At 34.1% G+C, this 26806-nt stretch overlaps 5 protein-coding genes and 1 pseudogene across 10 annotated transcripts; 5 read left to right on the top strand and 1 right to left on the bottom strand.

Annotated features, from left to right (window-relative positions):
• Positions 1 to 3045: 3045 nt before the first annotated feature.
• On the top strand, positions 3046 to 3624 carry LOC108854351 (transcription factor PAR1). Its single transcript, XM_018627890.2, has one exon. It carries the CDS (start codon positions 3121 to 3123, stop codon positions 3469 to 3471), a length of 351 nt encoding a protein of 116 aa, XP_018483392.2. The 5' UTR covers positions 3046 to 3120; the 3' UTR covers positions 3472 to 3624.
• Positions 3625 to 7974: 4350 nt separating this feature from the next.
• Positions 7975 to 9302, top strand: LOC108854345 (protodermal factor 1). Its single transcript, XM_018627885.2, has 3 exons — positions 7975 to 8177; positions 8291 to 8681; positions 8760 to 9302. Exons 1-3 carry the CDS (start codon positions 8054 to 8056, stop codon positions 9100 to 9102), a joined length of 858 nt encoding a protein of 285 aa, XP_018483387.1. The 5' UTR covers positions 7975 to 8053; the 3' UTR covers positions 9103 to 9302.
• A 1788-nt stretch (positions 9303 to 11090) lies between these two features.
• On the bottom strand, positions 11091 to 15116 carry LOC108854348 (agamous-like MADS-box protein AGL5; annotated as a pseudogene).
• Positions 15117 to 16717: 1601 nt separating this feature from the next.
• Positions 16718 to 17723, top strand: LOC108854349 (HVA22-like protein f). The gene is made up of 5 exons (XM_018627889.2): positions 16718 to 16826; positions 16922 to 16948; positions 17025 to 17147; positions 17223 to 17475; positions 17577 to 17723. Exons 1-5 carry the CDS (start codon positions 16780 to 16782, stop codon positions 17601 to 17603), a joined length of 477 nt encoding a protein of 158 aa, XP_018483391.1. The 5' UTR covers positions 16718 to 16779; the 3' UTR covers positions 17604 to 17723.
• A 726-nt stretch (positions 17724 to 18449) lies between these two features.
• Positions 18450 to 22463, top strand: LOC108854344 (serine/threonine-protein phosphatase 5). 6 transcript variants are annotated; one of them, XM_018627881.2, is made up of 14 exons: positions 18450 to 18606; positions 19069 to 19211; positions 19283 to 19452; positions 19529 to 19600; positions 19732 to 19882; positions 20054 to 20221; positions 20475 to 20583; positions 20667 to 20784; positions 20997 to 21144; positions 21229 to 21477; positions 21547 to 21672; positions 21752 to 21852; positions 21937 to 22011; positions 22098 to 22463. In XM_018627881.2, the coding sequence occupies exons 2-14, from the start codon at positions 19136 to 19138 to the stop codon at positions 22155 to 22157; spliced, it is 1623 nt and encodes a 540-aa protein (XP_018483383.1). In that variant the 5' UTR covers positions 18450 to 18606; positions 19069 to 19135; the 3' UTR covers positions 22158 to 22463. The 6 variants fall into 6 exon arrangements, with proteins under 6 accessions (XP_018483383.1, XP_018483382.1, XP_018483380.1 ...); XM_018627880.2 differs by having other exon boundaries at positions 20054 to 20224; XM_018627878.2 differs by having other exon boundaries at positions 20054 to 20227.
• A 1957-nt stretch (positions 22464 to 24420) lies between these two features.
• LOC108854352 (uncharacterized) lies at positions 24421 to 25367 on the top strand. Its single transcript, XM_018627891.2, has 5 exons — positions 24421 to 24573; positions 24671 to 24749; positions 24838 to 24927; positions 25010 to 25098; positions 25201 to 25367. Exons 1-5 carry the CDS (start codon positions 24541 to 24543, stop codon positions 25219 to 25221), a joined length of 312 nt encoding a protein of 103 aa, XP_018483393.1. The 5' UTR covers positions 24421 to 24540; the 3' UTR covers positions 25222 to 25367.
• The last annotated feature ends 1439 nt before the right edge of the window (positions 25368 to 26806 follow it).

The following is a 26806-nucleotide window of genomic DNA, read 5'->3' as shown; positions in this document are numbered from 1 at the left end:
ACCATATACCCTAAACCCAAACACTAAACCATAAACCCTAAACCCAAATTCTGAACAGTAAACCCAAACCAAAACCCTAAACCCAAACCATATACCCAAACCATGTACCCTAAACCCAAACCCTAATCCTAAACCCTAAACTCAAACCATTATCATTACATGACTATGTTATACATACTATGGTATGGAAAACTCGACACACCCACAAACTTTGTATATATGAAATTCTCTAAAATTTCTTTAGAGAAAGAGCTGATGAGTGGCGATGGTGTTGGAAAACAAAATAATGTAACTGATCAAGTAGTGAGTAAGAAGAATCAGAAGGTAGAGAAAGAGATACAAAGTGCAAAATAAGAGAAAAAGAAACGTATCATACTATACTGTAATTTAAAATAGAGTATAATATGATAAATTGAGAGAGAGAGAAACCCTAAATCTAAACTCAAATCATATAGTATAGGTAAAGACAAATAAACAAACACAAATTCATATACTAAACCCAAATATAAAATTCTAAATCCAAATCATATACCCTAAACCTAAACCCTGAACTATAAACCCTAAATCCAAACTATGAACCCTAAACCCAAACCATATACCCTAAACCCAAACCATATACCCTAAACCCAAACCCTAATCTTAAACCCTAAACCCTAAACCCAAACTTTTATCCATTACGTGACTATACTATACATATTATGGTATGGAATACTCGACACACCCACAAAATTTGTATATATGAAATTCTTTAAAGTTTCTTTAGAGATAGAGATGATGAGTGGCAACAGTGTTAGAGAACAAAACAGTGTAACTGATTAAGTAGTGAATAAGAAGAATTATGAGGCAGAGAAGGAGATGTAAATTACAAAAGAAGAGAAAAGAAAATTTATCATACTATACTGTAATTTAAAATAGTATAGAATATATGACGTATGATATGGGGATATAGATTATGAAGAAAATTAGAGCAGTTTAACCAATTGGGAGGGTCAAAGTTAATATGATAGTTTGAATATGGAATACTCGACACAACCACATAAACTTTTATTTTTAATATGTACACAGTGTCTAACCAATTGAGAGGGTCAAAGTTAACATAACAACTTGAGAATGTCACCATAAATGTATGTGTTATGACACGAAGGAAAGCTTCTGTGAGAGTTGCGTGCACGGGGAGGAGGAGGAGTGGAGATGATGTAAGAGGAAGAGGAAAAAGAGGAGGAGGAGTGGAGATGATGTTATAGTACATTGTGTTGTACTATTCTATATTTATCAAATGGAATAGTACAACACAACATTTACTGTTCATCTTCTCCATTAGTTCTTACGCATCCTCTGTTTTTAATCCACATATATCAAAGTATTAAAAATGTAAACCCAAACAAATATATGAAGAAACGTGATCAAACATAGTTATTGGATCAGATGATTACACATCATGCGAAGTATCACTTTCCAAGAATTTCATAAAGCTTATAAATGATCATCAGACAAAAGAAAGAGAATAAAGATCATTCTGGAAAAAAATAGTTTCAGAAGAACAAGATGAAGTGATGAACGATGGAAGTGAGAGTGAAATTGAAATAGTAGAATGAAGGGTATTTTTTGTCTTTATACATATTATACAAACAATATCATAACCAAGAAGTTGTTATGGTTATAAACTTTTTTTTTTTGTTGCTATGTGTATGCAATGCAATTTCCCATTCTTTAATATATATAGATTTCAATAATATCCTTTTTTCCTTTCTGTTGTATTTTTGTTTTGTTTTTCAAAGGAGTTGACAAAAAATGAAGGGACTGGAAGTGGGGACCCAAAGGAGTGCCACGTGGCCACCATGCCCGATAGATATGCATGTGGATCTTTATGAGCAAGTAGTAGATTAGATCCTCTTTTGTACGAACCACTTTACTATCTCTTATTACTTGAGAGTATCTATCTGATCTCGATCTCAACCATCGCCGATACATTAAAGTTACAGTCTGTATATATATTATAGATATCATCATCGGGTTTGTATGTATAGAGAGGAGAGAGGGGCACATGGGGATGGGACTTTGAAAGATGGAGATTTTCATGTGAGCACATGTGCTCTCTTCACTCATTTTCCTTCTCTTTGGGCTTTCTGTGGGTCCCTTGTTCTTATGCACATGTCGTAGATCGGCTCATGCTCCTTCTTATCTACACGCGCGTGATGTCTCTTTTCTTAATATTTCTCGTCCGTACTGCCCTGCGTTGTTACTACAACTTACTAGTATGATTTTAATACTCAACTTAACCCGCTTGTATTAACAGCAGATATCCAATACAATACTAAAGTTATTGCTTAGTCATTACTAAATAATAATTTCCAGCCTCTCAATAAAAAAAAGTACCACATCTCACATGAAACAAATAAAATCCAATTTAGATGTGAGCATGATCTACTTAAGTGAGTGACATATCCACTACAGTCTGACCAGTCGACATGGCGCGTGGTAAAACCAAATCTCTTTTGCAAGATCCAAATCTATGTAACCCACCCAAGTAAGAAAAAATAAACCTACAATCCGAAACACGAGGATAATAAAATACTATAAAAACATACATCTGGACCCAGCTCTTTGATGACAATATTAACCATTTCTCCTTACTAAAATACTACATTTTTAAAAAATAAAAATCGAGTTTCAGTTTACAGTCTTTTTAGACAAACCAAACCGAAATTTGTATCTAACCAAAACATTGTACCGAATAAGCCAAAACAATGTAACAAGGGGCGTAAGAAATTAAGCCAAACGGCCCAAACCACTATAGTTTTGTTGAATCAACTATAAGTTGGAATATTATTATGAGTGATAGTTAAAAAAAATTGTCGATTTTGAAAAAAATTGATGAATTAAAATACACATATTTTCCTTCTAAACTTAACTCGTTTATTTATTACTTAAAACAATAAATTCATGATAACCAAAGTATAGTGTGGAATTGAACCGGCCAAAAAAATTTACATCCACTAAATCCATAAACACACATATATATACACACATGCGCTTTCCTTACTTATTCATTATTCTCTCAAACATATACACAATCATCTCTCTCTCTCTCTCTCTCTCTCTCTCTCTCTCTCTCTCAAAATGGAGAAAACTCTAGCAACTCCCGACAACGCTAGATCTCTTTCACCGTCATCTTCAGCCACCGTGAATTCACGAGCAGGTGGTTTCGAACGAAGAACCAAACGGAGATTGTCAAAGACTAAGGCAAGCGTGTGTGTCTCCAGCCAAGAAGAAGATGATGAAGAAGAGGTAAAAGAAAAGATTGAGGCGTTGCAAAGGATTATTCCCGGAGGAACGGCGCTTGGTGTGGACGCGCTCTTCGAAGAGACAGCTGGTTACATAATGTCTCTACAATGTCAGATCAAAACCATTAAAGTCCTCACTTCATTTCTCCAACGCTTAGATAAACAAGATATGAAGTTCGGAGGTTGAAGATGTTGATGATGACACCAAAGATTGTTCTTCTCTTTCTTTTGATTAAGAAAAAGTATGTTTTTATTTAGTTTTATTTTTAACTCTTTTTTAATATGGCTTTTAGCTTTGATAAAAGGGGAAAGAGATCTCAGCATTTTTCTCTTCGAAATCTTTTTCTTTAGCAAGCATCAAAGTTCTTATTTATCTAAGCCTGTTCGTAGACTCGTAGTCATGCCTCATGAGAAGTGTTGATTGCGATATACTACTATGTAGTATATAACTATATATTAACGAAAATTACTATTAATGTAGCCTGTAGGGATTATAATAGTAATATAACTTAACACTTAGCGAGTTAGCGGGATGACGTAAAAATTACTTGAGACTTAGTTGGATGACGTCAAAAATTACTTGAGATTTAGTTGTATGCCATATAGAAATTAAATTAAATCACGAGGTAGCACACTAGCACTTGCATTTGAGATTTGGCATTAATGATATTGAGCAAGTTAACGTTACGTGGCCCATTGTTTAAAAATCTGTGTGAGCTCACTTCACATGCTATACAACAAAGATTTCAAGGTTGGTTGAATCAATATATATTAAAGCTTACGATACACACATTGGATTTGAGATCCATGGTCTAGTTGTGCAAGATTTGAGCTCATGTTTATAGTCATTGTACACATACATTGTTCTATAGTCCTGTAAGGCTATAACTTTTTGTAAGATAATAATATGCCTAAAAACAAGTTTTATTCCACACATATAGCCGGAAGCTATTACTTTTCTTACCAACTTAATTATCCAAATTACAATAAAAAAGTACTTGGATTTTCGACTTATATATGAGCAGGTCAAAATTAAGTGTTTAGTAATCAAGAATTTGAAAAGAAACTACTCATCTAGCTAGCATTAAATGAAGTTATAAATACTAGTGTAACCATAGTTAAAACTCTTAAAGACACTTGAATCATGGATATTTAAAGTAAGTTGTAATCAAGTTGTAATAAATCATAAACGACAAAATAATTTGTAAATCATTAGTGTTAGTCCTTCGCTAGAAAAGCTCATTGATGCAGTATCTGTTTATTACTACTATACACATCCTACATGGCTTACAAGGCTACAAGAGTGAGACCCGATACAATTTGCCTTAGCTATATTCTTATTTCGGCTTTATTTTTCTGGGCATGGGCCTATAAACCCGCAAAGGCTTCTATAGTCTCAATTGTTACTTTTCTATCCAGTAACGTGGTACATTTTAAATGTTGCATACATACATACATGCTAAGGCATAGTTATTTCTCTGTTGTGTGACTCCTTGGAAGAGATTTTGATTGGCAATCCGAGGGACGGAAATGGGAGAGGATCCATGGTGATTATCTCATCTAGATGGACCGATGACCAAGCGTAACATGTCACAACGAAAATGCAAGAGAACAAGAATACTGGCTTTGGCTAGTTGGTGACCTACAAAGCTTGGTCTTGTATTCAAAAACTAATTGGATCTTGAAATATTTCAGGATTGTATTGAGTTCCATAGTTGTCCAACGTATCTGCAAACCATTAGATATGTTATTAGTATTTCTTTAAAGGATCTAGAGAGATGCATGAGGTACATGTCTCGCATTCCAGCCTTTAGGAATTTTGAATCCTCCCGTACAAACACTCAAAGACTATAGTAAACGTGAGAGCTTTTGCTGAGCGGTGTAAGCTAATCTCTTTTTTGCCTAGAGCCATTCGGTTTCAAGATGAAGAATATTCGTTTAGTTATTCAAATGATGCAATTAACTCAAGATGGAGGAGTTTAATTAGCTGCAGAAGAGTAGCAGCCGAAAGAACTGATGATGATGATGGTTGAAATTGACATTGACAACAACTATTATCCAACGTTATGATGGTTGTAAATCATCATCAAAGGCATTGTTCTATATATGATTGGTTAGCGAACCCAATTTAATGACATATATTATTATATACAACTTTCGCATATAGGTAGGCGCACACATATAGTATTTGTTTGTGACTTTGTGTGGGCATATGCTATGTGTATATTTGGTAGTTAAGACTTTGATTCTTTGAATGGTCGAGGCTTTTAATTTAGTGCATTTGGTTGGTCGGATCACTTTGAACGCCTAAAATGAAACTTGTTCTAACCATTAGTAGAAAGCAACTAACGCTTCCTATCAAATTTAATTCGCCATTTATCATTTTGATGGATCACACCGCTTTAACCACATCAAAAGAATGGAAAGCAGCCCAATCTACCCTCCCTACCCCATCAGTTAAACCGCCATTCCAACCAAGCAGAGGTGATTTTGAATTTACCTGTAGATCCGATGCGGCTTGGAAGAAAGAGATCAGCTCCGGCGGTCTGGCGTGGAGTTTCTACAACTCATCTGGAGTGAGAATCAACTCACATAGTGAATATGTGGCGTTTGTGATTTCGTCCCTAGTGGCAGAGGGACTAGCAATACGTGTGGCGATAGAGCATGTAATTGCTCTGTAGCTGAAGACGGTGGTCTTCGAGTCGTACTCTCTTCAATTGGTGTCAGCGATTGTGGATGGATCAAGTTACTCTGAGATTCATGGAATCCTCTCTGATATTCGTCTCCTATCTATCTCGTTTGTTTCTGTATCTTTTCGATTTAGCTCCAGAGGAAACCTTAAGTTTGAGGACTCGTTGGCTAAACAAACTCTATAAGACTCTGTTTTATTCCCGGTTTAACCAAACCAAATGAATAAAATTTCTAGTGTTAAAAAAAAAAAAACATATCTATTTTTTTGCCAGAAATTTACAATATATTATACATTACTAGTGTGTGGAAGCCTGAGGTAGGAGAAGAAGATAGGTAGTATATATAAACATATTTTCATATATACATTACATGTGCCATGTGTGTAAAGGCTAAAAGCCTGATAGTATTGAATTGATATACTAAGTAACATACTTTCAACCGTTACATCTCGACTCTTGTTATATTCTCAAAAACCAGTATAATAAGTTGGTTTTGGAAAATGGAAATGAGGGTTTCGTTTCTTTTCAAAGTTGCAAATAAAATGTCATACCGTAACAACTAACAAGGGATATTTGAATATTCACGTGGTGTATAGTGTCTACATGGTTAAAGGACACTAATCAGGAGGAACTTGTACTAGCAAAATTTGATCGTAATCCATGTGCTTTAATCAAAATATGCCGGATCCGACAAATGTTTGGGGTCATTAATTAGGACATTTTCTTGGGGATTTAGCTCGTAAATTCAATGCAGTCCTGAAAAGAAGAGCATTTGATTTAACCAATTAAGTGTTGAAATAAATATATGCGTTATATTGGACAGCTAGTGTTTTTTTATAAAAAAATAATATATATATGCGTTATAGATATTGAATTTTAATATGTATTATACTAGTTCATTCGTAAGAAAAGATAATTTTTATATCAAATGGCATTAGTGGGAAAACAGTTTATCGTTTAGAAAACTTAGTGTTAGAAAATTAAAATAAAATATCAGTTTTAACAAATTATTCACATTGCAACAGTATAAAAAAATTCAGAAGCAAGAGGAGCAAATCCAGAGAAGAAATACAGTAAGAGAAGTGAATTATTTTGTGATGCATCAACTAGTTATAATACTCATCAGACCCACCTTAACCTACCATACTATTACTACTTTTATTTATCTATTTCTTTTTATTTTTTCATATGTTTTCTAATCTCTAATCAAAGATTCATCTCCTCTTATTTCTTCTTTGTGGGTCCTCTTCCCCCTCTGCATCTCCACATGCTAGCCTAGCTGTATCTACTGTTTACCACTCTTATTGTTACCCAAACTTAAATGCCACTTGAATGCAAACTATATATTTAGGTGAAAACCAGTAATATGCTAATTAAAACTTGAAAAACCACTATCTATTTTAGCAACGATTACTATCTAATCTTGGTTTTACTGTCCAACATAAAAAATCAAGAACAGAAATAAATGTAGTTTGACTTCTCTTTTAACGTCAAGTGACTACTAATTTAAGTATCTCCTTAGCTAATCTTAGAGAAGCACAAACACAAAAGGGTCTACTTTAAGTCTACCTAGATTCTTGATTTGAGGCTTGCCTTACATTTTAAGCACTCACAAGAGTGGAAACTTACTTGGATTAATCAGCTTCACGTGATATAAGAGCTACCTTGCATTTTTACAAAAATGTCCTGTAAACATTAGTAACGTACTGATCGAGCTAATGAAAAGAAACGTAAATAGAAATACGGATAGCGAGATAAGTCATTCATATGGGAGACAGCTTCTCATACGCGTCCATACCTTTGCATGAAATATTAGTATATTAAATCTTCATAATTTGTTTTGTGCAGAATTTTAGCGTTATTGTAATCACCGTATTAAATGGGAGTGTAAATGCACCAGTAACATATCAACTAACCACACACTCCTCCACCTGTTTGTATTTACTTCCAAACTTCGAAAATACCCTTTGCTTCCTTCTATTTATAAACCCTAGTTTCCAGTTCCATTCTACCACCAAGGACCATACAACACAACACCATTTGCAAACAACTTCTGCTTTCTCTCACTGAGTTTTTGAAATGAGAGGGATGAAGAGTCTAACTATTTGGGCTCTCTTTGCTGCTTTACTCTCACAGCAGCTGTTTGCTTCCGTTACTTCCATAAGGTTCGAAGATGAGAAGACATACTACTCTCCTCCCTCTGGTAAGAAGAAAAAACATACACCTCGTCCCAAATTCCCAATCTTGCTATGTTACAAGAATCTTGATTTTAGCATCTTTATTTGACTCTTTCTTTTTGCTTGACGTGACATACAGGACACGGCGGTTACACTCCCACTCCTAACTGTGGAAGTCCACCTTACGACCCAACTCCTTCAACTCCATCTCACACTCCAACTCCTTCGACTCCATCTCACACTCCAACCCCACACACACCAACTCACCACACGCCTCCTTGTAACTGTGGGACTCCACCTCACGACCCTTCCACACCTTCTCACCCTTCTACACCATCACATCCTTCGACGCCTTCACACCCTTCAACGCCTCCTTCGGGTGGATATTACTCTCCACCAAGTACTCCAGTCGTTGTGACTCCACCAACACCCATTGTTGTAGGAAGCCCACCAACTCCTATTATTGACCCTGGCACTCCTGGAACTCCTTTCGTTCCTGCTCCTTTTCCACCAATCACTGGAACATGCGAGTAAGTAACAAATATTCCTCTTTCTAACACATTACACTACGCTATATAGTGGTTTCACACCTTTATTATTTTGTGCAGTTACTGGAGAAACCACCCTACACTCATATGGGGTCTTCTTGGCTGGTGGGGAACCGTTGGTGGAGCGTTTGGTACAGTCAGTACTTCCAGTAGCATTCCAGGCTTTGATCCTCACATGAACCTTCTTCAGGCACTTTCCAATACCCGCACCGATGCTATTGGATCTCTCTACCGTGAAGGCACAGCGTCTTGGTTAAACTCCATGGTCAGCAACAAGTTCCCTTTCACAACCTCTCAAGTCAGAGACCACTTTGTGGCAGGACTTTCCTCAACCAAGGCAGCAACAAAGCAGGCTCATACCTTCAAGCTTGCTAATGAAGGTCGTCTAAAGCCTAGAAACTAGAAACAAGAGAGTTTCTCATTTATCACAGTCGTTTGTTGGTTTGCATTAAAACAATCTTGATTAATTATCCTATGCAGTGTGTGTGCTCATTAGAGTTTTAGAGTGTCCTATAGCTTCTAGTAATATTTATGATGGATACTCCTTTTATATTTGTTGTTTTAAAATTTTCTTGATCTTAATAATAGTAGTACTATTTATTAGTTCCCCTGTTTCTCAACTACAGTTCAAGAGCTAATAAGAAATGCAAATAAAACTAAACAAGAACCTAGAAATAGGACCATGAAAATTTATATCAAAAGAGACTTGACGGAAACAGATTCAACATACTTCATACTTATCATACATAGACCAAGGTAAAATGTCTCAGATTGACATGCCTACAGAGCAACACAATGTCATAACTGCTCCATTAAAATTTTCGTGAGCATTTTTTATAGTCAGGCCTAAGTAATGTGTCTCACAACTTGATGAATTTCCAGAAAAAGACAAGTCCATGAGAGAGAGATAAAGACCAAACATTGAGATATACTAGCATTAAAGAAGGGGAAGTACAGTACATGAGAGGAGTGGTGTGTTGTGGTGTTACTGTAATAAACGCGTGGAGTAAATATTGCAAGATATGGTCTCCCTGCATTCAAATTTCAAACCCCAAGTTCTACCAACCAATGGATAAATATCTTTTGTAACGACCCTATAGAGCTACTAATGTCAGAATTGCTTTAACTATGTTTGAGTTAATGTTCATGGTTATGAGGAGACATCATGTTTAGGAATACCATTATACCTCTATCCCAAGGCTCTTCTTTTTCTTGCTCTATAATCTTTATGAATGGTGCTAACTCATTGATAATCTCAATATAACCCATATCATGAAAACAGAGAATAATGCTCTGTAACCATCTGAAAATGATAGTACTAAATAAAGTGGTAAGTGTAATAATAACCTGCAAAACGGAATTATGCATTGAAAAAATAGACATTGGTATCACTATCACAGTAAGAGTGATCTTTCCACATTGACTATTGCTCGTAAGTGCATACTTGCATCCACAAGTTCAACGTTATTATATCAGATTTGATGCATTAGTTTATTTCACCAGAAGCAGTGAATTCAAAACTTATGTGGAATACTATATAAAGATTTTGGTACATGACCTGATAGCTACTCTGCTCATATGCAATTACAACTCAAAAATAGATTTGTTATAGTTTCTTGCTCTGTATTTATGTATCTTCCAGAATTTTTCCCTTTGGTGGTAAATGGGATGCTTTGAATGATAGATTCTTAAGCTTGAATTGATCAGCAGCATGTTGAATTGCTGAAGAGTGCTCACTAAGTCATTTCGTATCGCCTTGATAGAAAAATACCATACTTTAAACCTAATTAATCACATCCTGCTGCATTGAGAGAGCCAACATTATTATGGGGAACAATCTCAGCTGATTAAGACAGACGCCAAAACAACATGTAAGCAACAAACGACATAGGCTTTTGCCCATTTGACTTCTGGTAAGACATGTAGCTCCTTTGATCGCTCTGTTTCAGTAAGAGTTAGGTCTTGGTTTACTATATAAATCATGTTGAGTTTTAGGCATTGAATGTAATAACTCTTGCAGCATCAGTTTCTCATGTCAAACTTCTTTACCTTCATCGCTAAACTTTAGCTTTCAGGTACAACTTTTGATATTTATCCTCACTAACTATGAGACTTTTCTGAGTCTCATTTGCACAAACAGAGTCTCATATACTACATAATACTCATCCAAGGTACTACCATTGTGGCAGCCAGAAGCTTCTACCACCAGCTATAACTGCTCGCCGTCAAAACACCTTACACACCCTCTTGTCTCTTCCTGACATGTCGCTTCCTGATTCAATAAAGTAACTTAACAAAACACTCAAATCCACAAACCGTTTTGCGTTTCAGTGGCCTTGTCTAGATATTAGTAATCATGAGGTACTAAAGTGCATTACATATACATAATCAAGATATATTTAAGTAACTAGGTCCTTCTCAAATCTTCACCAGTCTTTATTTATAAGTTGTAAGCCGTAAGGGTAACATGAATAAATATACATATGCATAAGATCCATCTCAGAAGAGCGGAGAGAAACTTATGTAAATTAGACATAATTAAACAAGTTGGAGAGGTGGTTGGTTTTGGTCGGAGGAGTTCTGATTTGGTTCAAGGAGGTTAACCGGAATATAATCCCGGTTATACTGCTCCGACTGATGATAAGATGACTCGTAAACCGTCCCTTGATGTATCACACTCGGTTCCTGCTGTTGTACCGCTCTTTCACTAATCTGCAGATATATATATATATATATAAAACTTGCTCATCAAGAGATGACATACTGGTATTAAAAAAAAAATCAAGAAGTGTATATATATAATATATACATGCAAGACCTTGGATCGGAGATACATGTTATCGTATCGTTTTGAAGCTCGATTTCCTTCATGAAAAAAGTGAAAGAGAAGATTGTTATATAAAGTAGGGTTAGGTTACGTGTTGAGGAAGGTATGTTTTACCATTTTTTGCATGTACTCTATCTCTGCAACTAACATCTCGTGCTGGGGGGAAGAACAAAACGTAACGGGCAAGAATCAGACCAAGTCTTGAAGGTAATGATAAACCGAAGCATATATAAGAAATTTAAAGAAACTATTAACCTTCTTGGAGCGGGCACGGCTGATGCCTTTCTCAAGCCTACCTTCGAGGTTCTTGAGTTCCTTGAGGTTCAAGGAACCAAGAGATTCACCAAGAATGTGTCTATTCAGATTCTGAATGTCCCGTATCTGTCTCCTAAGCTTAGACGACTCTTGCTGATAGTACTGTTCGATCCATTATTTAAACAAGGGATCAAGAAAAGTCAGAACAGTAAAGAAGATGTAGCTAGGCTAGGTGATAATTAAGTAATGCAGCTTACCTGAGTATTAGCTTCTGTGACTGACGGAGGATTAACGGCGTCGGAGCAAGCTTTCTTGTACCTTTCGATCGTTCCTCTCACACTATTTTTCGTGCCATTTCACAAACATCCACAGAGTAAAATATTTAGACTTTAACCATCAGCCTAATCATAATTCTACAACCGGTGAAAATAAAATTTATATGATAAATTTAGCAATACAACATGTGTATATGAATGTAGTTAATATGAGGTGATTGTTGTTTTTACCAAGAAAGTGAAATTCATAATTCCTTATAAAATTGGAGGAAAAAACTAGATATCTTTGTATATTTACTTTTTCATTTTCACCATTTTTTCACTCTGTGATGATGAACAGCTCAGAAATGTCAACACAATAAAGCATGAGGAAGTTTGAAAATAAGGAAGAGAGTTTTACATACAATTTATAGCTACACGTTTTAAAATAGAAACCTAGTAATTACAATTTCCTGCATATATATACCTAATGGGGTCCTCTTTTGATAGTCAGATTAGTTGGGTATTAGATTAGAAGTACTTAAAAAAAAATAGAAGTACTTTTACAAGACTGTCAAGTCACGCACACATTTACTTAGGGCTGGGCAAAAAATCCGAACCCGAAAAACCGAACCGAACCCGATCCGAAAAAGTTCTGAACCGAAATTGATTAAATATCCGAACGGGTTCAAAATTTCGGTATTTAAAGAACCAAAACCGAACCCGATCCGAACCGAAATATTTAGGGTACCCGAAATAAATTTATATACTTAAATATATACATTATTTTTATATATAATGTATATTAAAAATATTAAAAATATATAAGATACCTTTAAGTTTTCCAAAATACTCGGAAAATATATGCAAATAGTCAAAAGTAAATGTTTAAAATAGCTAAAGTATACTGAAAACACCAAAATAGTTAAATATCTATTGATTATTTATCCAAATATTCAAAGAAAACTAATTTATATGTTAAATTAAGGTATTTTGACATATATGTTATGAAAATTTATATGTAATATATTATCTTTTTTATAGATTTTGAAAATTTAAAGTATATAATGAATTTTGAAAATTTAAAACATTTTAAATGGGTTATCCGAACCCGAACCGAACCCACAAAGATCCGAACCGAACCCGAACCGAAATTTAGAAATATCCGAATAGGGCTGAAATCTTTGACCCCGAAAATCCAAAACCCGAATGGACTGAACCGAAACCCGAATGGGTACCCGAACGCCCAACCCTACATTTACTAAATATGGATTCTCTAGAGGTTGTTGAAAAATGAAAATATTCTTTAGTTGTTGTGAAATTCACATTGTAACTGCAAAATTTCTTGTTAAATCTTAGGTCCATAATATGAGACTTAACTTTAAGAGTATTAGATAATAGTCATACCTCAACTTATAGTATTAATTGACCAAATCACCAAAACATAGCACCATAATAGATTTATAACAGAATAAATCCCCAACTCATCTATTAGAAATATCATCAACTTAAAAATTACAAATATCTACATTATTAGTTGTAAAAGTTATACTCATATCCTCAAGTTATATATATTGTTAATAAACCGAAAATTAGCACCATTCCCTTGTTAACATTGTAACATATTTCTAAAACAAACAAAATGTTGAAAAGAAGATGAGCTGTTAATAGCTGGAAATTTTGAGAGAAAAAAAAACTTTGAGAGAAATGGAAATGACAAGTCCCCAACTTGGAGTGGGTAAAGATAATATTCACAAGTCAAATTTTCTGTTTAATTATTTTTTGTTTCTTGATCGATGATTAATTAGTGACGCAGCAACAAGCTTTGTCCCCGAAATATTTCTTGATTTACCAGATCAAAATGAAGAAAATTGTAGAGAAGTGTCAGAAGACATACACCCTAGGCTCCCCCTAGTGTATCGATTTTTAAGGAATCTACTTAGCTTTATAGTCTCCATATATAACATATAGTATAATATCTCAAGAACCCTACGTTTTCATACTATGATGGAAACCTAATGATCAATCTGCAGAAATAAACTTGATGGGTCATGAGTCATCGATATTATCGAAATCTGTTGTAGAAACTGACATTCTTAGGTAGATATCTAGTAAAAAAAAACAGACTGGTACAAGGTATGGGGATGCTAACTAAATATCAAAGACACTGGTACAAGGTATGGGGATGCTAACTAAATATCAAAGAACATTAGATCCTCACAGCTTTTCACAGATCCTCAAAACTAGGGTTCCTAATACAAACCCTAATTTCAGTTCACACATATAAATCAAGATTGAGTCTCAGAAGCTCAAGAACAAAAAAAGAACAAGAGAGAGAAACCAAAAAGATTGATGAGAATCCACACAAAAATTTCAAGGATCTGAAGAAGTTAGTAGATGTATCTTACCTGCTGTTAGCGTACTCGTAGAGACGACCGCGAGTGGAGAAGACAACAAGAGCTACCTCAGCGTCACACAAGACAGAGAGCTCATAAGCTTTCTTGAGCAAACCATTGCGTCTTTTGCAGAAAGTGACTTGACGATTAGTAGTGTTCTCTATCCTCTTAATCTCTATCTTCCCTCTCCCTATCTTCTTGATGCTCTCTGCTACTTCATTACTCGCACCACCCTCCATTAAATCAACCCTATAGTTTTCATAATAAACAAAGCATAATCAAACACTACTCACAAGAGATCATAGAGAGAGATCAAATCATATTGCACTAGTATAGCTACTATCCAAGTTCTAAAAAATTTAATGGATAAATCAAGAACCTTTGATTACCAAAAATGGCTTTTAAAGAATTAAATGAAAAAAACTAATTTAATTTGGCCAATCCAAGATTCAGGGTTGAATGAGGAAAAGAGGAAGAACCTTTAATTACAAAAACTTGGATCTTTAGGTTAATTTAGTGTGCATCGTTCTAATAGTTATACATGTGATCATAAAAAAGAAGAGAAGTAGAAAGTGACAAGAGAATATGAAATCTAAGAGAATTAATTCTCAGTTAAGTGGTATTGAATTAATAAGAATAGTGTCTTTAGCCAAGAAAAAAATAATTCTCTTAGATTTCATTTGATATTTTGTACTATTTAATTCAAATCAGTTAATTTGAAAACTGATGTGAATTAAAGAGTATAAAATATCAAATCAAGAAAAGAAGAAAAAAGAAGAAGATTAGTTGGGTTTGGATAGTGTACAAAAAAAAAATAGTTGGGTTTGGATTGGGTGAGAGAATGCATTGAAGGAGGACCGTCCGTTTTTTTCTTTCAAGTTTAGGGAAAAAAGAAAGGTATGGGCTCTGTTTCTCATCAGAATCAACTTTTGGAAATTCTCCTTTTTCGGTAATTTTTTTTTCTTTTTATTGCTTTATGATTACCTGTAATTACATAACTATTTATTCTTATTTTCTGAATTGTTTGTATATTTCAATTGAAACAAAACTAACCCTTTGATAAAAGAAAAATTCAAAAAACAAAACTAACCCAACTGATATGATAAGAATTTGCGTGTTTATTTTTGTGGTATATGATAACATGAAGTGTTACAACTTATATTTATCTATCTAGTGAGTCAATAAATGATATTTTTTGTTTAATTGTTCTTATATGCGACCACATAATTAAGGAAGATGAAACTAATCAAGTACACGAGAGCACTAGAGCCCAAAGAGGATTACTTATCATATGTATAGTCATTATCCATAATTTCATAGATTTGCATAAATAATATTAGTTGCAAAATGCAACTAACTCTTTTGAGTTTTGCCCACACCTCATCATTTTCCTTGGTACTTACTTTCTATTCAGTTTTTCTTCACGAGCAACAACATCTACAAACAGGCATTCATGGCAAATTAAGTTTTAAATTGTGCAGTTGAAAAAAAAAGTTTTAAATTGTGCAAAAGCATTTCAAGAAGGAGATTGAGCGTTGGTAGGGTTGTCTTTGATACACTTTCATTGTAAACTTTCTTAATATGCTATGAAATTCTCGTTCCTTGAGAGTTTGCGTCAAACAACAAAATTTCATATTATGTGATTATTTACTAGCTCGTTTATTTATCAAATATAAAAGTACTTTTGTGAAGAAAATATATATTTATGTAAGAAAGATAGATGATATAAATGTTACTTTGACTAGCTCGGTGACAAACAAAAATACTGTCAAACAAAACGATAATTAGTGAACTTTAAATAATGTAATGAAAAACAAGTCTATGTCCATCTATGCATGGGAAGAAAGAGAGATTATATAAGACTCCAGACTAGACAAGATAATTACCCAAATTTCACAAAGTCGCAGACGAAATGATGATTATCGAATTGTGTAATTCGTCCAATATCAGTAATTAATGCTCTTGATGACTAATTCATGTCCACCAAGAAAAGAATCTCGTTTAGAAAATACTTGGATATGATAAATGTAATTTAAAGTGTGATATACTAAACCCAAGACTTTAGATTTCCCTGTTACCCAAAATTACTCAAATTATGATTTTTTTTTCTTGGAGCATGAAGAAGTAGGTTCATGAAACGTAACACAGGTTCATGAAACCTATCAATGGACTAGAGATTCTTTACCTGACTTCTTACATTTACTCACACAAAGATTCTTGCTTGAACAAATCGAACTTTTGTGCGTATATTAGTATATATCCAACGTCATAGTGCTAAAGACGTTTGTTCAAAGAGATAAACAAGAAGAAAAGATCTTTAAAGAAGAGATTTCGTAAAAAGCTCAAAAATGAGTGTCATTATTGTGATTGCAAAACGTTTTGATGCTCTAATTGGGTAGGTTTTTATTCAAACCTTTCTCTCATAAGATATCAAAAACGAGATTGAATTTACAAGTTTTTTTTAATTCTTCATGTTCTTGGTGCATGCAGGCCTGGAGTAATGCTTCTCTATCCTTTGTAAGTAAAATAAAAAATTTTGAACGTTTAATTATGGTTTGTATCTATATAATTAATTAACTTAATGAATGTGTAGGTATGCATCGTTACGAGCAATAGAGAGTCCAACAATGTTAGATGATCAACAATGGCTTACATATTGGATCATTTACTCCTTAATTACAATATTCGAGCTATCCGTTTGGAGAATCCTTGCCTGGTAATAATAATGATATACGAATTCATACATTATATAAAAATTAGATTATTAATCTTTTTTTTTGGCATTTTGCAGGCTACCATTTTGGCCATACTTAAAGCTTTTGTTCTGTATGTGGTTGGTGTTACCAATGTTCAGTGGTGCAGCTTACATCTACTCCAATTTTGTGAGAAAATACGTTAAGATTGGAATGAATGTTGGAGGAGGAATGAATTATACGGATGAACAGAGAAGAGTTTTACAGATGATGAGTCTTGATGCTAGAAAATCGGTTCAAGATTATGTTGACCGGTTTGGATGGGATTCTGTTGAGAAAGCAATCAAAGCGGTATTTAGTACCTGGTTCTCTATTTTTATTCATTTTATATAATCCAATACAAATACAAATTTTCGATTTTAACTTTATTACTTCTGTACGTTTTATCTTAGGCTGAAAGAGAAACAAAGAAGCACTGAGATTGAAGACTGTGAATCAAGAAAAAATTGCACTTTGCTTTCTTGTTTTTCAGCGTGTTGGTATATTTGTGTATAGATTGTGTAGAGAAAATACTTCAATGGAAAAAAAATATTTGTGTCCTTTCAATATGAGAAAAGATACTATGAAATTGTTTAGTTAGTTTATATAGTTTCGAATAAAATTAATAAATTTTGAGCAAAACAAAAACAAAATACCGAACTGAATGATGCTAAAAAAATATAGGTATTTAGCCGATTTAAAAATTAAAACTAAGAAGGAAAATTCTATAAATATCAATATAAATCCAAATTGGAAGGCTATAGACGTATTATGGTGGAAAGTGATAGTAAAAAAACTATTGATATCTTAACAGACAAGACACTGTATTTCTCGGGCTATAATTGGATCAGAGACATCAAATGGTGGAGTAGAAGATTTGAAGATGTTAAGTTTTCTTGGGTCTCAAGGGATACAAACAAAGCTGCAGATAAACTTGCAAAAGTTAATCTTCCTAGTAGTGGTTTTATTTTTCATAATTATGTACCACAGACGATTACAAATCTTCTTCATGAAGATTATGTTAACTCTTCTATATGATTAATAAGAATGAAGTTATAAAAAAAAAAAAATCAATATAAATCCAAAATTATTTTCTGGAAAATTAAACCAATCTAAACCCAATCCAAATATCCAAAACTAGGCCCAAAATATAACAGCCTTATACGGCCCACGACGATGATACATGTATATATGACCGTATAATTTTTTTTTCTTTCGTTTCCATATATAATTTTTAAAAAATATTTTTGGTCATACGTCATCTCTTGGTCTTAAATATTTTTACTGGTAAATTAGTTAATAATTATTTTTTTTTCCAAAAACCCCTTCTCTCGTAGTAGATTCAAAGCTCCATAAAACTCTTTTGACCACCAATCTAGGGTTCCTCGCTCGCTACCTTCTCTCAAACCTCTTCCGCTGTCGCCAAGTCTGAGCCTTTCTCAGGTAAATCTACCTTATTTGTTAGTTCCGACAGAAAAAAAAAACACATCTTTACATGTTGTCCTGTTTTGCTCTGTATCTTTATCTCGGTTGTAATAGATCTTCCATTGAGTTTGTCTTGTAAGTGAAACAAACCTCTTCGTGTTGGGATGTTAAAAAAAAAACACGATGCTGAACATGAAAGCTCGCAGCTTTATTTTCTTCTTATCTGGATTTTGTGTGAAATGAGTTCGAATCTCGTTACATGTCTAAAACTCTGTAATAAAGATTTGAACTTTATTTAGGTAGAGAGTATGATTGCAATCTTCAAAGTTCTCAAAGTATCTCCCTTTGTTAGGTAGAAATTAAATTGAATTTTGAGTAGCTGATTGTGATTGTGATTATTGTTCAGCATGCAAAGCTGCTTGTGCATGACAAGATATAATCTTTACTTATTCTCCATTTTTTTTTTTCTTCTTCAATCAGTTCAGGCTTCACTGGTTGATAACTAAGACGCCAAGGTCGAGTAAGAGATAAAGGTTGTTCTGATAACATGGAGACTAAGAATGAGAACTCTGATGTTTCCCGGGCCGAGGAGATGAAGAATCAGGCCAACGAAGCTTTTAAAGGTTTTAGTACTTTTGCTATAGAACTCAATACTATAGAAGCAGCCTCTCTGAACATTGCTAGTTGCTTACAGGTCACAAGTTCTCTCATGCGATTGATCTGTACACAAAAGCTATAGAACTCAACGGCAACAACGCTGTGTACTGGGCAAACCGGGCGTTTGCTCACACAAAGCTGGAGGAATATGGCAGTGCCATACAGGATGCATCAAAGGCCATTGAAATTGATCCAAAATACTCCAAGGTACCATCATTTTGTGACGATATTCTCTGCTTGATTCTTATGATCACTTAACGCTGATTATATAACTGAATCACAGGGCTATTACAGACGTGGTGCTGCTTATCTCGCCATGGGGAAGTTTAAGGATGCCTTGAAGGACTTCCAACAGGTTATTGTTTATAGAACAAGCTTCGTTCTATTTAAGCTTATTGTTTAGTTCTTGTCCTGCTTAATCTGGGTGAGTTGATGTTTTGGTGTGATCAAGTGATAAGAGAATGCTGACATGGATCTGCTATTTAGGTGAAAAGGATTTGTCCTAATGACCCTGACGCGGCAAGAAAGCTAAGAGAATGTGAGAAAGCAGTGATGAAATTGAAATTTGAAGAAGCAATCTCTGCACCTGTTTCTGAAAGGCGCTCCGTTGCTGAGTCCATTGACTACCACACAATAGGTATTCTCTCCATCTTGATTTTTTTTTTCTGTTTGACTTATTATAGCTTTGCATTTTGCTCTGTCTCCCGTCCTTGGATGACATGCCTTTTGATTTTCAGTAGTTTGACAAATGGTTGAGTGTATAGCTTTAGACTAGTAATCAATCTTCTCCCTATTGTCAACATAATAGGGAACAAACCCAGATCATCATCATCTTTCTTGCCCACCAAAACGGCTTTAGCAGCAGTTGTTGCAGCAGTGATGGTGGTGGCTTTCCGAGGATTTGCCACAACTGAGATACTCATGGTGTTGGTTTCGGTGGTATTAGGAACATATTGGTGGGGTAGCTTCAGTGGTAGTGGTAGTAGTGTCTTTTTCCCTGGTTTAAAAAATCCTCATCCTTAGGATCAATGTGAATCTTGCTTCATTCATGCATATCAAAGCCTGGATGTGTTTCCTTTCTTGGATTGAAATAGTTGAATTTATTTTGATCAAGAGGATTGGAGTATATAAATAGATTTAAGTTGGCTTGCCTCTCTTTTGCTAGATTTCATTTGATTATAGATTTTTTATCACTCTACTGATGTTCTTCTTTTCAATTTCATTTGTAGAGGTTGAGCCACAGTACTCTGGTGCTAGAATTGAAGGAGAGGAAGTTACCTTGGAGTTTGTGAAGCAGATGATGGAGGACTTCAAGAACCAGAAAACATTGCATAAACGGTAGGGTATTTTTTTGGCGTGGAGTTTAAACTTAATTAAGACACTGTTCATATGTTCATAGTCTTCCTGCATAATCTCTGTAGGTATGCTTACCAGATTGTCTTAAAGACGAGGCAAATCTTGCAAGCACTGCCTTCTCTGGTTGATATCAGTGTACCTAACGGCAAGCATTTCACAGTCTGCGGTGATGTTCATGGCCAGGTACACTTTGGATTCACCCACCCTCACATAATTTATTTCTCTCATATGATCTGAGAGCTTTGACAATCTTCAGTTCTCTTGATAATACATATTTGAAATTGCAATAAATAGCTGCACATAGTAACTGATTTCATTGTGGTTCTGTCATGTTTCATGGTCTCTGTCGAGTGCTGTATTGGTTGTGCCTTTGACACTTTATTTTGTTTTTGTAGTTTTATGATCTCTTGAATATATTTGAGCTTAATGGCCTCCCTTCGGAGGAGAATCCCTACCTGTTCAATGGTGACTTCGTGGATAGAGGATCCTTTTCAGTTGAGATCATCCTCACCCTGTTTGCTTTCAAATGCATGGCTCCTTCATGTAAGTTCTTTTGACTGCGCTCAGTTTTTGTTAATATTAGTTCTTCAATGTTCAAGTTTATAACTACTTTTGTTTAATTTGCAGCCATATATCTTGCGAGAGGGAATCATGAGAGCAAGAGCATGAACAAGATATATGGTTTCGAGGGTGAGGTTCGGTCCAAGTTGAGTGAGAAATTCGTGGATCTCTTTGCCGAGGTGTTCTGTTATCTACCGTTGGCTCATGTTATAAACGAGAAGATATTTGTTGTCCATGGAGGCCTCTTCAGTGTTGATGGCGTGAAACTCTCAGACATTAGAGCAATTGACCGATTCTGCGAGCCTCCTGAAGAAGGTTTGTTTCACCATTACAAATAAAAATCTTTGGTAAGGTCTTATCTAATCTTGTTGAATGTATATTCAGGATTGATGTGTGAGCTGTTGTGGAGTGATCCTCAACCACTCCCTGGAAGAGGTCCAAGCAAGCGAGGAGTTGGTTTGTCGTTTGGTGGTGATGTAACGAAGAGGTTTTTGGAAGACAACAATCTAGGTCAGCGTGTTTTCCTGTTGTATATGGTGTTTGCTAATTGATTCTTGTATTGACTAATGTTTTTTTTTAAATGTGGAAGATTTGGTGGTCCGTTCACATGAAGTAAAGGATGAAGGATACGAGGTTGATCATGATGGTAAGCTCATCACTGTCTTCTCTGCGCCAAACTACTGTGACCAGGTAAACTCACAAGCTCTCCTTTTCAGTTTTTGAAACAACATCAGATTCTTACTTTAACATGAATCTATATTGTATTCGTTGCAGATGGGTAACAAGGGAGCATACATTCGCTTTGAAGCTCCAGATATGAAGCCAAACATTGTTACATTCTCAGCAGTGGTGAGTTTGGTTATTAGCTTTTGCATTACTGTTCTTTTGTTTTAGACTCATTAGAAAAGTATTCTGATATTTTTATGATTTCACAGCCTCACCCGGATGTGAAGCCAATGGCATATGCGAACAATTTTATGAGGATGTTCAACTAACTAAACAGAAAGCTTCTTCAACGGATATGCTAAGCCTAAAGACTCAAAAGACCAAAAGTGTTTCAGAAAACATAACTATATAAGGGTTTTATTTTTTGCTTTTCTATTATCTTTTGCAGTTTTTTTTTTTCATGTTGGTCCAAAACAGAGGAGCACATGATAACTAATAGGTACAGTATCCAGATTTGATCGGTTTTCTTCTTTTTTGGTAAAGATGTTCCCTCTTTCTCTAAAGCTTTATCCAGTGACTTTTGTCCCTTTTGTCTTGTGTTGTAAGATGGGGTTAATGGATCATTCTTATTTTTAGATGGCATGCTTGTGATTATTATATAAACAAAAGAGGGACCAAATGACTCTGTACAAACATTTTTTCTTGAATCAAGAATGCAAAATCAAAGAGGGTGGTTCCATCAAGATTCTGGTTGAAGTAGAATTTGATTCACATTTTAAGACAAAAACATCAAATAAAGACAGGATTTCAAAACAGTGTAAACGTGAGTAATTTAACATACAGTCAAAAGATAAAGCTATTAACACTATTGTTTTGACCTTCCCCACAAAAGCTGTTGGAGATTAAATATATCTCTGTGAGAAGATACCTGCAGATTCTCATACGATTCCTCCATGAATTTTGCAGGGAATTTGACAAAAAACATGAGATTTGTTTATCAATCAAACTGCTACTGAATGACAGAGTTACAAGCCCTCTTTTACAGATAGATAAACATACACCATTTGATGGTATGAGGAATCGGCATCCAGTGTAACTATGGTTTATATAATAGTTCAAGAAAATGTAAAGAATCAAAAGGAGATAGAATGGGAAATGGTGTCAAATCGAAAAGCACTGATGAGATGATGACTGAGAGGTCCAGGAAAGTATTATTTAGATAAAGAAAAACAATGTCTCACAAAAAAAAAGTGTTACAAAAAAAAGATAAAAAAAACAATAACAAAAATAATTAGATTTTTAATTTTAGTTTCTTGAAGCTTAACAAGTTTGACAAGCTTAAGGGAAGAATAAATGTGAAAGAAGTGTTTAGATTAACATGATGATGTTGGTAATGGTAGGTGAGGCAAATAATATAGATATAGGAGTTTATATATTATTCATTATCTTATCAGTAAACTTTATAATCTAATTTGTGAATAGTCATTTTTATTTTCATTAACTAACCAATCAAAAAATGACACAAACATAAAGGTCTATATCAAGGTAATACAAGCCTGGTATCATTGGATATTGGAAACCACCGTGTTAGCCCACAGTTTCAGATGATTTTCAGATCATTATAATAATTTATTTTCATATATTTTCACAATATAAAAAAAATTTTACAACTTTTTCTAAATTTAATAAATCTGTCTAATTTTAAAAATCTACAAACTCTATATAAATTTAACTTCCATTAATATACCCTTAAAATTGAGTGAACAGTCAAGAAACTATTGCTGGTGACTGCAATTTTTTTTATGATGTGCTGTCATTTTTAATCCTCTCATCAGATTCAAACTTTTAAGTTTTGTAAGTTCAAAAATTTTAAAATCATTTGACAAAAAGTCTGATTAGATCAGTATTCTTAGGCATAGTTTTATATTTCATATGTGATTTATATCATGTCTACTTTGGGATGATGACTAGAAATTCATATCAACAAGATTTCATTATAGGATGAACTTGTATATGGGTATTTCACCCACTTTTGGATCACATTCATTTTGGTTTTGTGTTGATAGACGTGTGCTAGTGCTGTAGACTTATACTGTCAATTTTGTATACATTTTAATTGAAATTTGGACAGTATTGTCATTTTGAAAAAAATAGTCTAATAGGACATGAAATATATGAGATTAGTCTAATAAGATATAGTTATCATTTTTTTTTGTCTAAAAAAACAATTTTCCCAATTTTATTTAAGATGTGAATAAATAACTTGTGCTCGCAAGCGTTTGATTTAAAGTACTTAATAGTTGGTTTGATTGGTGCAAGTACTTGATTTCAAAAGATAAAATAAAAGACGAAACTGAGTATCAAGTATATAAATGCATAGCACTACTGATGAACAATTTCAGCTTTTGTGTATATGTGTCATTCGTTTAAAAAAAAAAAACTAGTTTGCATTTTTATTTCAGTAGAAATGTGGACAAACAAAATGGACGAGTTGTATGCAAAGATCTAAAATAAAATAAGATTGTTGTGTGTGGTTCCGTTTTGTATAAGTTATAGACATTTATTTATCATAAAATATCATATATAACAAAACATCATCATTAATTATGTTGACTTGGGCCTGGGCCTGGGCCAATAGAGCGAAATTACATATTTAAGGGAGGAGTAGCCAAAGGAAGAAGAACAATAGCCGAAACCTAATTGCCGACGACCATGATGCCGAACCTGAGATCTTTGGTTGCGAAGGTAAATCTCGAGAATCGATCAGATTGCGATGTATAATTTTGTGTGTTTGTTTTGTGCGTGATCTATATTCTGATTTCGACCGAATTAATGTTCACAGGCTTACCGCGTTCGTCAAGGACGTGCTTTCTGTTCCTCCTCCGCATCCTCCTCAGCTCCTAATCCTATCGGCGACAAAGGTTACCCCTCTCTCCCTGATTGAAAATATTATCAAATTCTCGAGCCGTCTATTTGTATTGTGATATATGCCTCTGATTTTTCTTTCAGGAAAAGGATTGAACTTTACGCCATTCTTGGATGTTACTAGTACTATTGCCGTCTGGTCTACTGTTGGATATGTGCTTCAATTTGGTTGGGGTAATAAAAGTTGGATTTTTTTTGGTATTTTCCTGCTGAAAAAAACAGCATGTTACATTCGTGTTTTTTTTTTATATCTCAGAAATGTCGAAGATCTTAAAGATCAAGCGAAATTCGGACATTGACACGGAAAAATATGAAATTGAGATGGAACGTTTTCGTGAGCAACTGGTATGAATCTATCCTCTGCTGTTTGATTATTTTTTTGGTTTTTTCAAGTTCAAAGCCTAACACATCTGTTTGTGTTTTTTTTTGCCTGTTTCATGCATTCAGCTCCGTCGCATCAGTGAATGAAATGTATTTATTTGCAATATCTTACTTGTTTGTCTGGTGTTTGTAATTTCCGACTTTGTTAACACTAAAATAAATGATTGCTTTTTGAATTCGCATGGCGAGTTGTTTCTAAGCTTAGTCTGTTTATGAGATACTTTTTTTTTTAATCTTATATCGCAATTCAGAACACAATGTTGATTTGATTCCAGTTGTAGCGAGAAAAGTAAAGCGAGAGTATAAACAAAAAGGCCACAATATTGGCGTCGCTTTTACACACGACGTCTCCGTTTTAACAGTCAGAGTAGACACATGTTAGACCGAACCAAACCTAATCAAATCGAATTTCACAGTAAACCAAACCCAAAAACAAAGGGGCAGGAGACGAGTCATGCGGAAAACTTTCTGTTTCAAACAAAAGGAGTCACTTTGGGTGGTTGTGGCGAACTCTGGGGATTGAGCAGTTTCAAATGTTGGTTAAGAGTTTGTCTAGCAGTGGTTTAAATGTTAGTTCCAGCCGTAATTTAAATTTGACGAGTTGGAAACGAGAAAGAGAGGAATTGTTGCTTACCCCTTTATGTCTCATGATTACCACTCATGTCTCATGAGACAAAACTCAGTTGTGGAAAAGAAGCATCAACGTATTCTCAATGTGGCTAGAGCTGTTATGTTTCAAATCAAAGGTATCTTTGTCATATTGGGGTGAACATGTTTTGACGTCTGTGCTTTTCATAAACAGAACATCATATTCGTTGTTGTTTAACAAAACGCTCAATGAGATTATGTTGTGGATCAACATCTCCAAAGCAAATATATAAATTTGAAGCAAAGCCAAGAGCTTTTGTGTGGGGTAACCCTGCGGACACAAAGAACGCAGCATGTATAATTTAATTGTCATAGGGTTCGTGAGAAGTTGGATAGAGATTTGTTGAAATCGATTTAAATTTATACAAAGAATCAGTTAACATCGTCTGAAGTTCCATATGAGTCTCATTAAAAAATTTGCCTCATCTCGACGGAAACTATTAGATAAATTATATTGATTAAAAGTTTGGTCATCAATGATTTTAAATGTTGGTAACAACCAACTATTTAATATCTTGAAAATACTCTATAACATGATCGCTACACATGTAAATTATATATTTAGTATTGTGACATGTGTTAATATATTTCATAATTAAAAATATATATAATAAAATAATAACAAAAACAAATTATGTTAAAAAGTTATTGTTAATATTATTAATGGTTCTTCAAAGTTGATTGTGGCATATGTTAATTTATCTCATAATTGAAAATATATATAACAAAATAATAACAAAAACAAATTCTGTTAAAAAAAATAATTGTTAATATTGTTAACAGTAATTTTTCTATTTTGAGATCTTAAAAAAAAAAGATAATTGCAAAATATTATTTGATAGTAATATTCCTTCTAATATGTTAAAAAAATTATTAATACTATTAATAGTAAATTTTCAATTTAAAAATTCTGAAAAAGATAATTTCAAAAGATTATTTGAAAGTAATTTTCCTTCTAATATTGTTTACATGTGTTTAAATATATATAATGATTATAAATATATATACTTAGATGACAAAAATG

This window comes from Raphanus sativus, chromosome 4, assembly GCF_000801105.2.
Source record: "Raphanus sativus cultivar WK10039 chromosome 4, ASM80110v3, whole genome shotgun sequence".
Taxonomy (NCBI): Eukaryota; Viridiplantae; Streptophyta; class Magnoliopsida; order Brassicales; family Brassicaceae; genus Raphanus; species Raphanus sativus.
This window is presented reverse-complemented; position numbering and strand designations above follow the sequence as displayed.